The sequence below is a fragment of the Drosophila virilis genome, chromosome X, assembly GCF_030788295.1.
Source record: "Drosophila virilis strain 15010-1051.87 chromosome X, Dvir_AGI_RSII-ME, whole genome shotgun sequence".
Classification (NCBI taxonomy): domain Eukaryota; kingdom Metazoa; phylum Arthropoda; class Insecta; order Diptera; family Drosophilidae; genus Drosophila; species Drosophila virilis.
In genome coordinates, this window is record NC_091543.1 from 26,332,068 (window position 1) to 26,349,117 (window position 17,050).

The 17,050-nt window shown below is 40.4% G+C and overlaps 3 protein-coding genes across 4 annotated transcripts in view; 2 read left to right on the forward strand and 1 right to left on the reverse strand.

The window, feature by feature from the left end:
• Positions 1-2,199: 2,199 nt before the first annotated feature.
• On the reverse strand, positions 2,200-3,095 carry LOC116652029 (uncharacterized). The gene has a single exon (XM_032439726.2). It carries the CDS (start codon positions 3,012-3,014, stop codon positions 2,334-2,336), a length of 681 nt encoding a protein of 226 aa, XP_032295617.1. The 5' UTR covers positions 3,015-3,095; the 3' UTR covers positions 2,200-2,333.
• A 5,872-nt stretch (positions 3,096-8,967) lies between these two features.
• LOC26530364 (uncharacterized) overlaps positions 8,968-17,050 on the forward strand; it is an 89,423-nt gene continuing 81,340 nt past the window's right edge. The window contains exon 1 of the mRNA XM_070209488.1: positions 8,968-9,475. The gene's annotated coding sequence lies outside the window, so the exon portion shown is untranslated. The remainder of the gene's footprint in view (positions 9,476-17,050) is intronic.
• Positions 12,398-15,053, forward strand: LOC116652028 (exopolyphosphatase PRUNE1-like). 2 transcript variants are annotated; one of them, XM_032439723.2, is made up of 2 exons: positions 12,398-13,274; positions 13,323-15,053. In XM_032439723.2, exons 1-2 carry the CDS (start codon positions 13,208-13,210, stop codon positions 14,480-14,482), a joined length of 1,227 nt encoding a protein of 408 aa, XP_032295614.1. In that variant the 5' UTR covers positions 12,398-13,207; the 3' UTR covers positions 14,483-15,053. The 2 variants fall into 2 exon arrangements, with proteins under 2 accessions (XP_032295614.1, XP_032295615.1); XM_032439724.2 differs by having other exon boundaries at positions 12,399-13,274; positions 13,343-15,050.

The window sequence follows — 17,050 nt, forward strand, 5'->3', positions numbered from 1 at the left end:
TTATACATAACCTATCCATCCATAATCCACCCGTGGAAAGTTTAAATTTTCTTGTTATCTTAACATGAAACATATTTAAATTCTTAAATTCTTATCTAGCATATAAATACAGAAAATATAGCTCTGTTGTCGGCTAGGGAAACCAACAACAAGCCAATATAAATTAGAGCAATTGGATTGTGTATCCATAGCCCAACAGCTGCCCGGAAACAACATCTCAGTCAAGCTTCAGGCAAATGTCCGTGGACATCACAACATTTGATAGTCTCCCGACACGAACAAGGGCAACGACAATATGAGGATATTAGACAATCTGCGACAGCTAGTTTTAGCAAAGCGAAGATAAGATACTCTTACAAATATAATACAAGTATATATAACTCAACTAAAACAGCAGCAATGTTTATACTTGTAGATAGTTGAAGTGACCTCAACTCAACTCTTGTTTAAGCACTGCAAATGTATTATATTATGTTGGATAAGCCCAACGAATAATCAGACATAGGATGAGGTCGCTATACGTGCCTTCATTTAAGCATTCACCGGCTGGAACTGTGGCCCATTGCCTCCACTCAGCTTGAGAGCCAGATTCGCATTTTTGAGTGCGTGGTGCCGTTCCAGAGTTCTGAGTCGCACTGGTTCCGTAATTATGCACTTGTCGGTTCAATTGAATCCCATCGAGTTTTCCAATTGAATAGCCGTGTGCGATTCGGGTATATTTTAACGAGCGCTAAATGACTGAAGTGGTTCGTCCACTGGCCGGCGTTGTCAGTTATTTCCATCTGCTATCAAAGCATGGCTTCTAACAACCCCCCACCTGGCAGCATGTGCCACTCGGCGCTCGTTCAAGTTCCATTTAGCCTTTATGTCTCGGTGTCGGAGTCGATGTCAGCATTGGCATTGGCATTGGCGTCGCCCCACCTAAGGGATGTTGTCGTTTTGAAGCACGCAGCGACACACACATTTATGCCAACAAAAGGCCTAGGGGATATAAATGGATAGCGAGCCAGGGTTTTTTGTGATTTCTGCTCAATGGGAACATGCCAACAGGCTTTCACATAAAACTATGCAGTAAAAGAAGCGGATACGGATGCGGATGTGAATGTGTATACATATACAAATGCATCGTAAACATGTCGCCGTGTTATATTAGTATTTCAAGTAGCGAATATGAGAAACGCTGTCAACGCTGATGTCGTATCAGCCTTTGTTGTTCTTTGCGAGGTTGTGGTCCACTAGGCATAAGCGCACGCTTGGCGATTCAGTAGGTGGGTAAAATGTGTTTGGCTTATTGAGCAAGCTACTTGGCTTGTGAGCTTGTCAGTTGGGACATCTGATCCGATACATTCTGCCAGTTCGAAAAATAGCCTTTGGTTTTCACCAAATGTGGCTTGGTACTTTACGACATGATTTACCAGCTCTTTTGAATAGATGCAGCTCAATATAATTGGGTGCAGTCTGCAGAATTTAAGTAGCGAAATAAATTCGCCGTTCCATTTAAGCCATTTAAGCAAGAACGCTTCTACTATAAAAGAACTAGTTCGCAAATGCACGGCAATAAATATGGGCAATTATTGAAAAACGAATATATTAAGCACGCTCTGAATCCAGCTTGAACTTAGGCACAACACGGAACAGCTAAAACCCCTGCAGACAGCCAGTTTTGGGAAATCACTTATATTCTGTTCGGAAATCAGATCTGATTTGATCTGTGTGTTTGTATGTCTGTCTGACTGACTGCCAAGACATAAAACACCGTAATTTATGGCACATTTCCAGCTTCACGGCGCGCCATCGGCTGTTGCGCTCATAAAATGGTCCTCGGCCCCGAGCCCAAAAAGAGGCAACGGGTCAAAATGGCGCAACGAGGCAAGTGGCAATAAAGTGCCAACCGAAATCAATAATGCGCGCGCCTCACAAATGTGGCAATAAACTTGCAAAATTCGTGCTTAAAAAAATAAAAAGGAAAACGAAAAAAAAAGCATGGAAAACTAAATAAGAAGAAGCGACCAGAACTGAGCTCAAGTCAACTCCAAATTGATTTTGGCTTATTAACAGAACTAAGCGCCGTAAACTGCACTAAGCGGAAAAGTTTTGGCTCATTATGTGAGCCCAGCTGACAAGTGCCACCCTCCCCTCCCCACCACAATTCAGCCATCAGGGCATCCAAAGCCAAAATCAAATGAAACTTGCTGATTACATTTCTTTTTCTTGTTTTTTGTTGTTTTCATCTTTTATAATCAAATGTAATTTGCATAAATTTACAAATATTCAAATGCGTGCAAAGCAAAAGTTTTCCAGGTTTCATTCGTTCCATTTCGTTTCAATTCTGGCTAATAGCCGCCATCTACAATGACCACCTCGAGGAAGGAACCACCCTCGTTGGGGCTGCACATCTGATCCATCTGGCTCTCGCTCAACGTCAGATAGTGCCTATCCGCGCCCAGCAGGAACTGATTAATGTGCATGCGGGTTGCAAAATTGCGTAGCTGGCGACAAACGCGAAGCCCACACTGCAGCTCCCGGTTGAGGAAGCCCAGCGTGGCGCAGACGGGGCGCTGTGTCACAGGTGCCACTAGCCAGAACACATACAGATAGCCCATGCTGGAGCCATCATTATCAAACTGTTCGGAGTTCAAGAGCAGACCCGGCCATGTAGTCTTGCAGACCATTACCAACACTGGCAAACAGGTACACAATGATCGATGACACAGCGGCAGATTGAGCTGTGGCGGCGACAGATTTCGACTGCCATCACCCGTCCAGTTAAGCACTCCCAGGCAATGATCGTGGCCAGCAACCAGCTGCTGATGCACCATCAGCAGCAAGGTGCACTCCCCAGTTCGCACCTTGCGCATGCGCAACCCAAAATTAGCCGCCATCGTAGGCGTTTCCACTAGGTGCTCGCTGAACAGGTGGCCCAACAACTCTGACTGTCCTAGCAGAGCCTGGCAGTCGCCCAGCGGACAAACTGCTCTGCTCTGCTCACCCTGCCGCACTGCATCTCCCATCATTTTGCTGCTGTTGTTGTTGTTGTTTTTGTTTTTTTTTTTTTTTTGGTTATTTTATATGTTTTCTTTTGTTTGTTTTTGTAAAAAATATTATAAATGTAAACCTTAAACGAAATTCAAAACTGAGAACAGATTACTTTTTCGAATGCAAACTTCACAGACATTGATTACAATGTACGTATACCATCAATCTGAGAACAGGTGACAAACAAGCGGAAATGCAAGTTGAGTCCTAGCATCAATTTATACGCATGTGTCATTTTTGCATTTATGTATATATATATATATATATATATATATACACGTGTACGTGTATACAAAACGTAGACCAAGTTTTCTTCTGGCTTCTCTGCAAATTCTCATGAATTCAAGTATGACTTACAGATTTTCATGCTTTGATTATAAGTGATAAGTTAAAAATATAGTTTTCAGGTTTCAATCTCCTCCTTTCCTTTCCATTCTTTGGTGCTCTTATTCTCTAATACGCTCTTTACTTCTCGTTTTCTTTCAGCTGTGGTAACAAAATCAACCACCCTCCTATGTGTTAATGGCCATAAAATAATTGGGATTTTTTATGTAAATTCTTGGGTAAGTACATAATTACATATATTTTAATATACACATAAAAATATAAAGATTGAGATTCAGACCTTATCACTGAAACCATCTGATATAAAAATTATTATCTGAGCGATCGATAAGTCTTTTAATTGTCGTTGACGAAAGATGGTGTAAGCTAAGAAGATAGGAGGAGACATGGCGATCAGTGTTCCAAATACAGAAGCCGTTTATAATTGCAATGCAACGCTGCGCACACATCATTATAGTCAGTACTTGAGAGCCAAGAACCTTTACGCAGGCAGTGGGTGGACCAGGAGCTGCGGCAGGAGAAGTAGCACCAGAAGGTGGACGTTCATTAAATGTGCAAATTGTGTGCCCTGCCGAAAAGATTTTTAATAGATTGCAAGCGTTTGAGACGCGAACCAACTATGGGGCTATGGCCTCCCAATATACAGCAAACGCGAATGGGGTAGCGAATGTGATGTGCAAACTTGGTGCTTAAAACGACGCATACTCTTAACTTAATGCATATTTTGTGCCTTTGGGGCAAGGGTAGGGTAAATAGGGGTACAAGATGGTGGCCAGATGGTGGGTAGGCAGTGGGTAGGTGGGTGGGCGGCAACGTCACAGTCTGTTTGCGTAACTTTTAGCCGACTTTCTGGACTAAAAGTCAAATATTTCATTTGGAAATTCCAGGCACTAAGGCTGGAATGAAATGTGAATATTTACAAATACATAGATAGAGGAACACACACATATATATAGTTAACAGAGAGTGTGTGTGTGTGTGTGGGTATGTGGGTGTATGGGTGTGTGGTGACACGCCTACAGCAACACCCAAACGATAGCAGCAAAACACATTTTTCTAGCTGCGCCCCCAACCCAGAGTACAACTCCAGCCGGCGGCTGCTTAAAAACTATAAATTAAGTTTACAACTTTTCCGCAAAAAACTTTTTTTGCAGCCGGTCATTTTTGTTGCTTTTATTGTTTCATTTGGCTGTTGCTATTGTTGTTGCTACTATTATTTCAGTGTTTTATCACAGTGTGACAAAATAGCATTGTAGCAGCAAAGACACAATAAAAAATGTGTGTCAAGTTGCTTGGCGACCGAACAACTTTGACATCCATCATTGCTGCGCTCGACACTTGTTGACCCTAAATGGGACAGACAGGACAGGATCGCTGGAGTAGCTATCAGAGTGCAAGGGGGGGGGCAGACATTACCAGCCCTGCAGCCAACAACTGACAGCTAATCAAAATGTCGCACAAAGTTCATTAACAACATTTTCCAGTCAATTGTCTTGTCAAGGTAGCCAACAGCATATTTCTGCAAGAAGTCGCCGACTCTGTTTGCGTTTTGCATAGACAGGCAGAAGCTGCCGAAGGTCCTTGTCGGAGTAGGTCGTTTAGGTCGTGGCAGCACTTTGTTAACAAGTTGGCATCAAGTTGTTTGTCTTTCACCTCAGCGTGTCGATGACACGACTCCTACTTAGAGCATTCTCAGCTGGGCGGGTGTGACCAATTTTATTGCCAGGCAAATCAACACAACTTAACGAACTGTTCCCACATTGCTGCCACTTAGAAGGCATAGACCGAGCTCCAGCTTTCACTTCGGTTAGCCAATGAACTTGAAATTGGCAACAGAAGGCTAAGCAAACAGACCGTAAATTGTTTATGGCCTTATACAGTTGCAACCCATACCATGCCCAAACAAATCAAAAATCATCTACTCAAATAGATACAAATCATGCATTTTGAAATTGGGTAAAATTTAAAATGCTCTTCATAGATTGCCAGCTCACATTACTTGTTCACATTCGCAACTAAACCCATTACCATTAGTAATTAGAGTTGTTAAAAATTTTAAAATATAAGAATAAATAATGCGTAATACTTAGTATCTTAAAATTGTGGTTCTATTTAAAGTGGCATTTAAGCAAATTAGAATTTCAGCTTTAATTTTAACTAAAAATAATTTGATATTTATTAAAATAAATTAATTTTAATTGGTTGACATTTATTTGAATACGCACTTAACGTATGTTTATTGATTGATGCATTATGATTCGCAATTAGTCTTAACTCAAGAAAAGATTGCTACTGATAAAAAAAAACGCAATCAATATTTTTTATAATAATAAAAACCCCTTGAGTCAACTAGGTTAGGGTAGACTTAGAAGAGCTTCCTAAGAAAAACTTGTCGTAAGTTTTTAAGTTTAAATTTGTGTCCACGATGTGCTTACTGAGCTTCACGCTGCTCTTTAATTCGAATTTGCTGGGCTTCCTAATAAAAAGAAATTTTAGAGTCTAAGAAAGCAGACATTTAATTACATAAATGCTTGATTTTAATTAAAGTACGCATAAGTTCATGGCCTGGCTTGACACTATGTTTTATATTATGCCTTTTTCATGCCAGCTTCAACTTTAATTACTTTGGTTCTGCTTTGAGAGCGTTTAATCCGCCCTCTCATCGTGTCTTTTGCTATAAGGAATGCTTCTGTTTTGTTTAGCTGTATTTTGCTTGCTGTGTTGTGCTTGGGTTCAGGCGAGCTTTAAGATTTCTCAATATTTATGTGAAAGTCGTTAACTGCATGGATTGTTTGCATATCAAATGGGCATAAGACCTGTGCGTGTGTGTGTATGTGTTTTATGTAAAATATGCGAGTAGTGTGGCCGGGCTGCAGGCACGCACTGCCTGCCAATGGCTAGGCCTTTGCCTGTTTAACTTCCTGGCACGCACAAAAGCGCAAGACACGCAAACGGGTCAAGGATATTATGCATATGAATATACAGAACGTAATCACAACAGAACCAAACCATGCCTTACCCAGCCAAATAAAATAAAACAAAGCCAAAAGCAGTTGCCAGCAATTGTAGGCAAACGTTTCATCAACTTCAAAGCAGTCGCTGCCGCCATTTTAGCTGCCATTGTCGCTGACGCGGCGGCCATTGTTGTCGAAGTGTGCGTGTGTGTGTGTATGTATGTGTGTGCCACTCAAAAGTCGCAAAAATGAACGCGTAATTGTTTGTACATAAATACATTGGATAAACATGTATTTACCACACACACACGCGCGCACACGCACATACACACGCAGACGTACACATTCAGAAAACGCTCCTCGTTCCTGCTGCGGCTGCATGCAACGCGCATTCATTTGCATGCAAAGACTAGATGAACGTCTAGATTGCTGCACATTGCCAAGTCAAAGGCGTTTTAATCTGCTTACCTTGGCGACATTTCCTTTTCTATTTTTTTTTTTATTTTCCTGTGCCACAGTGCAAAATTCATTTGCATGATTACGGGCGACGAATCGGGTGCCCGAGGGTTCGTCTGGGTTGGCTGCTGAGTGTGCGTTGCCGAGGCTGCAGCAGCTTTGCTTTAATTACGAGCCAGGCTTCACTTTGAGCACATAAACAAATTGAAAATTGTTTATGGCATGCAAATTAATCAAATCTCTTTCTCAATTAAGTCGCCTGCCGTGGTGGGGGAAACTGAGCGGTTCCTGGTCTGCTTCTGGTCTGGTTAGGACATGCAGACGGCAAAGCGCATCGAGATAAAGCACGACGGAAATTTCATCTTGTAAGCAGCAAATGCAGCCGCCCTTGAGCACAATTTACATTGTAAGGCATTAGTCCCAGGACAATAATTATTATAATTAAACTCAAAATACATACGCAAATCTTTTTGCAATTACGTTAGTTTATTTGCACTCGCCGAGGGTCGCATAAGCTATTACCGAGAATGTGGAGCGTCATATTTTGATTAAAACAAATTTTCAGAATACATATCGGTATCCTAAAATGACCCAGCAAATTAATCGAATGAAATGAAATCTCGTTTTGAACAACTGTTGTCACAATTGCCTGGATTTTAATGAGTTGTGTTAATAATTCTTGAAAACTGTAATGTCTCACCATTTTAAGAAAACTTAAAATCAAATTAAATAATTAGTTAATAATCACAGCAGTGTGTATTGTACCTTCGACAGATCTATAAGAACAATAACAACAAATCTGTTGTTTTTATGTGCTCCCAATCTTGCCAGCCAATTAGCAAACTAGCGCCTTGCCTCGGTTTCTTGGACCTGCCACATACAGCTGTTTGCAGTAAATGTCAAATTTTCGGTCACTTGTGTTGGCAAAACGTATGCTCATGCGCCGAGAATGAGTTGGCTCATTAAAAACTAAAGTGTAATTATTGTGCAGTAATGAATATAACGACAGCAAATCCATTAATCATTGCTAAATGGATTTTGATGGGGCAGCCAGTTGTATTTAAATTTCAGACAATTGTCTGTTTTTGCCTGCTCCAAGAACCTGAGTCACTTTAGATGATGCGCTTTAATAATGATTATTATGTCATATGGGTGTATATGTACATATAAATATTAATGTGTAAATATATTTATATAACAGCTGCAAATTAATTTGAATTCTTCAAGCATGCCTGCTCCGCGGTCACTAAACAAACATATTTATTTATTGTGGTTTTAATAAGTTTTCTTAAGTAAAGTTGACTTTCATATGCTTCATTTGCGGTTTATTTTAATTTTATAATCGCTCGCATAATTTGTGGTTAAAGCGACGCTTACACGTTATACTCAAGCTAATAATTAAAAGCAATGTATTTATATTATTCTCAAACTTGCTTATTCATATATTAACGTAATATATTCCAAAATATGCAAATAACATTTTACTTCTAATGACAATGATAAATACTTGGCAAGTTTCACAAGTTCAACTGAAATGAGTGGGAAACTCTTATATCCTGTGATGGTCGCAAAAATGATTGCAGCTATGCCAAATTTAGTTATTTTTTTTTCGTATATGCTCACATTTTAAAGCAATAGAAAACTGCATTGCGATGTAATGTAGCTCGAAACTAGCTTATGAGAGTAAAGCTCTGCGATCCCTTCGGCTTCCATTTCCAGTGCTATTTGCAGCAGTACTTTAGTATAGAATGCACGGGAGCTGCGCCTAGAAACACTCGCCAAAAGTAGTGATAAGGAATATACGGGGACAAGACATTGGACTGACACTTGCACGTGTATGCCCCGCACAGTCACCTCTTCCCTCCCTGCCCCTCTCCCACTCCATTCCTCACACCACCCACAACGCATATCAATTATGAGACAGATTCAGTGTAACCGATTCTGGCTTCGAGCAGAAGCGATTAGCGCCTCGCATCGAGGACGAAGAGAAAAGTACAGCAAATCAACAGCTGGCAAAGAGCATAGCTTTTGCCAAGGTCGCTCTCTTGCACACCGCCGCTCAGTTCACCACACTCACGCATGGAGTGCTGGCAGGAAACTCACCACAGTGGCTGCTTCATGCTGCTCGTCATCGCCAGCAGACAAAGCCGCCATTCAGTCTATCGTTGAACTCTGCTGCTATTTGTTGCCCCAGTGGCTGCTCTCAGTGGCTTCTCTCAGTGGCTTTCCCAGTGGCAAACGGTACGTGTGTTCGACAACGGCGTCAACGGCGACGACGACGACAGCTACGCGACGCGCCTTACGCCCGCCCTTCTTCCACAAATAGTTGCCGCAGCACGCGACTTACGGCTTTCCGTATTGTTAAGTTGTAATTCAAAAACGCGCCACCATTTTTTGTGATCACATTTTTTTTTGTCGTTTTTTGAATCTGCAAACATCTAAACGAATTTATTGAAACGTGCAAAGTTGGTTTATTCAACGGCGTTCAGGCGCAGGCAACTTAGTAAAATGCCGGCACAACAGTGCGTATGATTAATGTTTGTTAGTGCTCAAAAATGCAACAAATACAAGTCGAGATCCAATTCAAAATCTATTTATTAATGCACAAGCGAGTGTGAAATATTGCATAAACTTTTTACACTTCCACGCAGGAAATAGCCAACAGTTAAATTCCAGCTGAAACGGTTAGTAAAAATGTTTAATGAATTGAAAAAATGAAGGAATCTAAATAATTAACATATTTGCTGGCAGCGCTAATTGATAATTGCTGTTTTCATTCAATTTGACACCATTTACATCACGCAAATTGAGCGTTATTTTTTTTTTATTCAGATATATTGGTATATAAGTTAACTAGACGAATCAAACCACTTGATTAACAATCTATTACATTATATCCCGTCATTAAAAGATGTATGACCGAACACTCAGTGCAACCGAACCACTAGATTTCGGTTATTTATTTTTTTAGTATTATATTGATGTACTAATATCGCTCGGCACCTCCGTGAACTCTTTAAATTAGCTTAGCTCATATGATTATTTTTTGCATTGTGCATACTGACAATTAAAATAAATTCTATTGAGGCTTACGAAAATTCGCAATGAAAAACTCCTTAAAAAACAGACGCAATATGTAAAAATTAAATGTAATATGTGTTGACTTTCAATTTATATTTGTCTTTCATTTGAACTTAAAAAATAATATAAAAACGTTGTATATTAACCATTTGAAAATATTGTTCAGATAATTATTTCTTAAATTTCCTTATTTCAATATTTGATTCTAAGTCTTACTATTAAAACTTCTCATATTTTTACTTCCAATACTATTCGTGTTACCTACCTTGTATTGATTCAATTGATACTACTTACCTACTGCTTAGTACCCCACATGTAAATAGCAGGACTATTAAGTTACCGTGAGCCAAGTCAGAAACTTGTAAGCAAGCTTCATGCCTATATATTTTTATTTTTTAGCAGACACAAAGTTGGCTCAGACGTAATTTTTAGCCTATCGATTTCCCATTACTTCTGCTATCCATCGCGATTTTTTTTTAATTGTTAAAGTAATTTGTTGCCTGCCTTTTAACTTTATTTTAAAAGCCAGTGAATTATATATTTATATATATACTTGCTTTTTATTATACATCACTGCTCAATTTTAAAGCAACTACAACGAGTCGAGCTGCGTCGGTTGTCGCAGACCCACCGACCCACCAAACCGACATGACAGACTCGATTCGGCAGACGTATGTGTATCAATTTGGTAGACTAATTTTTTCCATGTTAGCGTGTCGCCAAACCAATTGTCAGTCTGTCATATTCAGTTGATCTAACAGGTTCTAAAAGGTATTACTTAGATATGACAAATCAGCTCGAGACACAAGCAGCCAATGGCATAAAGATCCTGGGTAACTTCGAGATATTGAAATGCTTGAGTTTATAAAAAATAAACAAGCTTATCTTATCTTAAGGCTTAGCTCAAGAACTAATTACCCCATCTTAAAATTGCCTTCTATTTGTGCTGATTAAGTAGCACCGGATTCAACATAACATGATTTGTGCTTCAGAACACGCAATGTTAGTGTTGGTAAATGCTTCGCTAGCTGTGACGCCTTTGGCAACGTTGCCAGCTCGTTATACCAGAAGACAAGCAGTTAATCAATCTTGGGTTTGAAACCGATAAGCAGTTATAAATATGTGAGAGCATAAAACAAAACGGAGCGCAAAAAAAAGAAAGCAAAATAACTATCCCTTAAGCGAGATGATAAAGAAACTACTTGTATTTGAAAGTGCCTAAGAGCATTCAGCAAAAACTGTGACAAACACGAAACGCCAAAGCCAAGAAACGAAAGCTCAGCAAAGACGGAAAGAAAAACACTAGAGGGGGACAGAGGCCGGCAGAGGCGTTAAGCAGTTGCTGGCATTGCCGGGCAGCTGAAAAAGGATCTACATGATTTATAAGGTACATTAAATTGAATATTCAACATAATGTAGCATTTAAATGGGCAAGCACACAGCAACTATCAGCATATGTATATATGTGTGTATGTGTGTACACAAACGTATGCATAACATAACGTATATAAATACATATACATACGCACATATACATACATAAGTGCGTTGCCATCTCAAGGTCATTTGACTCGCAATGGCATTTTTGGCTCAGAGCTGCCCACTTGGCGCGGCTTGGGTTGACTTGGCTAATGTCTAAGTGACTTTTGGCTGCGCCCGAGAGCATGCCACAAAATCAAAATACTTAGGCAGCACCTAATGGCATGCCTTGTTGATCCGTGTCCTTTTGCTGCTTCCTTGTTTGCCGATGCTTTTTATTAAAGTTCGCGCATCTTCAAGTTCAGCCAAAAATTGAGTTTTTTCCTTAAATGCCAACAATAATAACAGCAACAACAAATAAAGAGGAGGAAATAAAATGAAAACGCACAACTTTTAGCGTAAAAAATTATTGAAGTTCAACGTGTGCAAAAGTAATTTACCAAACCAAAACGTAGCGAGCATTATAAATCACACGTTCTGCCCCACAGCAGAGTGCCAACTATAACTGCAAATACGTACACAGACACACGCACATTAATTCAAACGCTCACACTCACTAGCAATATGTGGACACGCGTTACGTGTGCAGGTCAAATGTGAAAAGTCAGCCAATTTGGGCCACATTTGACAGACAAAGCGGCGTCGTGACCAGCTCTCTGCCAGCTAAACGCTGCACTACACCTACTCCCCCCGAAACCCCAACGCGTTCAACGCTTAGCAACACTTAAGCACATGCAATAACGGGATCACAGACACCTTTTAAGTCGCCATTTACTTAAATAATATCGTATATGTTTTTTAACTTTCTGACCTCGGCAATATTGATAAATTTTAACCAATTCGTAAGCACTATAACGATAAGAACTATCCATCAGTGTTATATTTAGAATATATTTTTATCGATTTCCCCAAAAAAACAAACTTTATTTCATTTCCTTTTCGTTCACTTTTAATGCAAACATTTTAAAGATAAAATATTTTGATGCTTACATTTAATCTTAAGTTTTCTCATTCTGATGTGTTATTTTACGAACATGATACCCTAAATTAGATTTTCCTTCCATATTTATTCAGTTTTAGAATAACATTTTATAGCTATGCTTAAAATAACCACACGAATACCTAAGCTAAGCTATAAAGTCCATGGTTGAACTTTTAGACCGTTTTACGGACTGCTAAAGTACCTTCTGTAGATACTTAAATAAAGTTTCTAATCCTTCTGATACTGATCTACATCATTTATTGAGCCTTTCAGAACCTGTAATATTCAATTTCGCCTACTTTCTAGTCTGTAGAAACTAGTTAAATTCGAATCCAACCGACTGCACTTTATTCTGTACACAGTGTGCTAAGAACTGAATACTACCTAATAGGAAAAGTTTTAACTCTAAAACCGCAATTTCCAAGCAAAGACATTCATACTGTAACAGTGGAAAACATGAATGATTGAAATTTGTGCATAGAGATGCCTTGATCTTGCCATGATCTTTGAGGGACTTTGCGGGAATTGCAGATTTTAGGGGATAGAATGGCGAACATTATTAAAATATTGATTTTAATATGAGATCCACAATTCATTAGGCAAATCAGCAAGAAGCTTACCCCCACAAAACGTTCGGTTAATAACTATGTTGTGTCCATGTGCAATTCTATGCTGTCAGTAGCACCTGTGCGTAAAAGTCGTAGCTGTTAAAGTAATGAAAGAATAAAAGAAAAAATAACAAAAACAAAACAAAAAATGAGCAAAACAAAAGGAAAACAGAACATCAAATAATAACAACAATAATATCTGAGAAAAGTAGCAGCCGAGAAAAGAGAAAACTAGAAATCTAAAGCTATTGGGCTGTGATGAATAGATGCCGCGAGCAGTGGAGCATGGACTTCATGAGCTTTTTGGTCAACGCACAGCGGCTGACCCAGTGGGTGAGTAGATGTAGACGTTGTCGTGCCACAACATCAAGGCAACCTAAGCTGCACGGCTGCACTTACAGCGCCCCACCGGCGGTCCGGAGCTAATGTATATCGCCCTCTCACACGAGAGCTGCGATCTGGACTCGGTGGTTAGTACGTTGGCCATTGCATATTTGCGGTATCGCAATCCTGGTACACTGCAGCATAACTATATGCCCGTATTAAATATGCTGCGACGCGATTATCCCAGCAAGTCGGAGGTGCGCTTTCTGCTTGACAAGCAGCACATCAAGCCCGATAGGCACCTGGTCTTTCGCGATGATGTTCCCGAGGAGCTGCTGTTGCGCAGTCGCTTCATTTTGGTCAATCATCATGTCAGCCCCTTCCACTATTGCACCGAGGAGGTCTACGACTATCGGCCCTATCAATGCGAGGCCGCCCGTCTGCCGATCTACTGCCAGCGCATCATGCACCCGATGCGCTCCTGTGCCGCCCTAATAACTGAACGCTACGACAGCCCCATCTATAACTATGCGAATGTGCGCTGTTTGCGCGTCTTTGAGCTGCTCCATGCTGCACTCCTCCTGCAAAACAGCAACTATGCGCAGTACACGCCGGAGCAGCTGCCCAATGTGCGCGACTATCAGCTTTTGGTCTATCTGGAGAAGCATCTGGGACAGCTGGATACACCGCAGCGCACCATTCTATATGATACGCTGGTCAGTGCGATGTTCGATCTAAATGAGCTGACGTTGCCGCAGATTCTGCGGCGCGAGTTCAAGCTGCTGCGCGCCAATAATGGCAGCCATTTAGTACGCATTGCCCAGTGCTGCTTCCCGATGGCAGTAACACGTTTCATATCATTCGAGTTTGCTCAGCTGGCAATCCAACAGTTTGCCGCAGAGCACAGCTGCGACTTTATAATGCTGCTGGGCACCAGCATGCAACCCAAGGGCGGACTGGTCATCAAAGAGCTCGGTCTCATACCGCTCGACTCACTGAGGGACGTGGAGGATAGACGCTTATTTGATCACATGATTATTAATCTTAGTGCAGCCGTAGAGCCGTTGCTTGCACTAGAGCCTTATCGTGGACTCAACTTCATGCAGGGCGCCTTCTTTTTTATTAATGTCTGGAACGTTCAGTTCTACGATATGCTGTACCTTATGCAGCGCGTCATCTACAACTGGGTATCTGAGGACAAATTCTCGCCAACCTAAGCCTTTATACTCTCTACATTTATTTCGAATAAAGCCTAACAAAATTTCACATGCCCCTCGTCCCAGCCCCTTTCAGTTCTCCACTGTCTCATATGCTCAAGTTGGCCCACCCAATCCATCAACACTCGTCTCGGTGGGACCCACTTTCCGATTCCTTGGCAAGCCAAACTGAAAACAGATTTAAAAAGCTATGCATAAGCGACTTGACTCATGCCCTACGCTTCAATTTAATTAAAAAATATTCAAATCTATTTCATCAAAAACTTTCAGTAACAATTCTATTTAGCTTCGAGAAATATCCCTTGTAGGCAAACCATCCAAATATAAGTGACTTTATTATTATTATTTTAATACATTAACTAGAAAAAAATTAAGTTCTTAGTTTGGACACCAGGCTAGATCTTAGGCGCTGTGATATCTCTTATTTTTATACCTTAAAGACACAAGAAAAAATTAACTGATAATATCTACTTTTTTACTGTTTTCGCAATAATGCTTATTATATATGGAAAATATAGATAAAACCTTGGAATTTTGTAATGTATATGACCAGTTAAAAGCACATTTCATTAATCCAATTAAAATCAAATTCAAAATCTTTTATAAATTTAATGTGATCTGGATCAATGTGCTAAATTGGCATCTACCAATATGATCCGGGTTTTTTCACAAAATATGGTTTAGTTCGGGCTTTGGTTCGATTATTTGAACTGATTAGCTTTTGGCTTACAGTACATTTAAAAAAGCTAAATTGGAAATGTAGTATTTTATTAAGTCTACTTTAAAACCTGCAATCTACAATTTACCCAACTTACGTTTGTTATTAGCATGTATGCCGACATCATCGGAATATTTATATTCAAAAATTATGATGGATGTGTAAACAGTCTGTTAGGGTATGAAACATGAGTGTTTAACCCATACGCAAGCATTGAAATTATGATTTACGCACACACACGAACACACACACGCAATAAGCGTGAGCGATTGCCTGTTCTATGTGCAGTCGATGACAGAGGGGCACCGCTGTGGGGTGAGGGCGGACTGTTTAAACCATTACACAATACATTAATCTAATCATACGAGAAAATGTGCCAGTTACCCGCACGCAGCCAGTTGCCAAATTCATGAACTCTAAAATGGAGTTTTATATATGAATCTGACCCTGGTTTTTTGTGTTTTTGCTGCCATACACACCACACAAGCGCACACACACGGCCACACACACCTTCAGACACACACACACACACACACACGCACATGGGCAGGCAAAAGTATTTGCAACTTGATTTATAAGCGCGCTGATGTCAGTTACGTGCACGCACTCAATAATGGCGGCAGCAAAAGCTTGCTGCGAGCGTGGAAGGTGGGTGAGAGGTTGGGGTAGGGGGTTTGAGCGGGTGGTGTTGTTGTCTCTTGTTGTCTTTCTGCTGTGGCAACAAGAATTGGCAAAGGACTCGCCACCATTGCGCAAATTGCTTGCAACACTTTTATTTTTTTACCGTCGCCATTTGCTGTTTGGCTTTTATAAATCGCTTAGACCCATCGGCTACAAACCAACCCCACCCACTCTCCACAGCTCACCTTTTCACTGGCACCCTCCACCAACCGTAATGCTGATAACGGCGACAAGTCAAAGACGCCAAAAACAGGAAATTCTCTGACGTCAGTCGAGATTTGAGAGTCGAGAGTCGACATTATTCTCTGGCGCCACTCAAAACACATCCATCAGCGCCGCATTTATATGAAGCGCTTAATGCTCTGAGCACACCCAGAGATGCTGCCGAGAAAAAGCATTGCTTGGGACAGGTGAAGGGGCTTTGCCTCTGAGTCTGCCCTCCTAATTGTCAGACTGCACGTCTTTTTTCATTTTCATTTGATATACACTTGCTGGGGGCAATAAAACTTCAGCACGAAATGTGTAAAGCTTTATTCGCCATTCCCTACATCAAAGGCCGACATATATATATGCTTGATCCTCGTGTTATTTTAACGTGCTATGGATATCTTTACAAATATATTAATCCAATAAAAAACTATTGACTAAATAATTTATAATAAATAGCATACTATAAGCCCGTCTCAATGTAACATTTTTGCATTCCAATTATTTTATTGCTAAAAAAATAAGTAGATATTTTCAATTATTTGAATTGATTTATTTATTTGCATACACTGCCACAAGTTCAAGGCTTATGGCTGCAAGGATATCAAATCGTCGCCATTCCGTTGAAAGCGCGTTTTTTCCGTTGTCTTCAGTTGTTTTGTCTGTTTTGTTCGTTTTATATTTTGCGTTTCTTGTTTACCATTGCATACTTTTGTGCGCATGGCGCGTAATGAAGATAATTGCTGTTAAGCGCATCTCTAGGCGGATTTAAGAGCCACGCCTTGCAGCAGACTGCCCGCCCCACAGCCTGTACGGCATTTACTTGTCTGAATTGTCAACGAAAGTTTAAGCATTTGACTTTTATTCGTGTACCCTATGGGAAATGGCACATTGCTTGAATGAGAATGCCAATAGATATACCTTTTGATAACAACTGTTATAAAGGAGAAGCAATTGGTAAA

Excerpts from the sequence above, each read along its gene's own strand:
- LOC116652029 (XM_032439726.2), bottom strand. The coding sequence starts at position 3,014 with ATGATGGGAGATGCAGTGCGGCAGGGTGAGCAGAGCAGAGCAGTTTGT.
- LOC116652028 (XM_032439723.2), top strand. The coding sequence starts at position 13,208 with ATGCCGCGAGCAGTGGAGCATGGACTTCATGAGCTTTTTGGTCAACGC. Across the intron at positions 13,275-13,322 it reads CACAGCGGCTGACCCAGTGG|CTGCACGGCTGCACTTACAG; the intron begins GTGAGTAGATGT and ends AGGCAACCTAAG.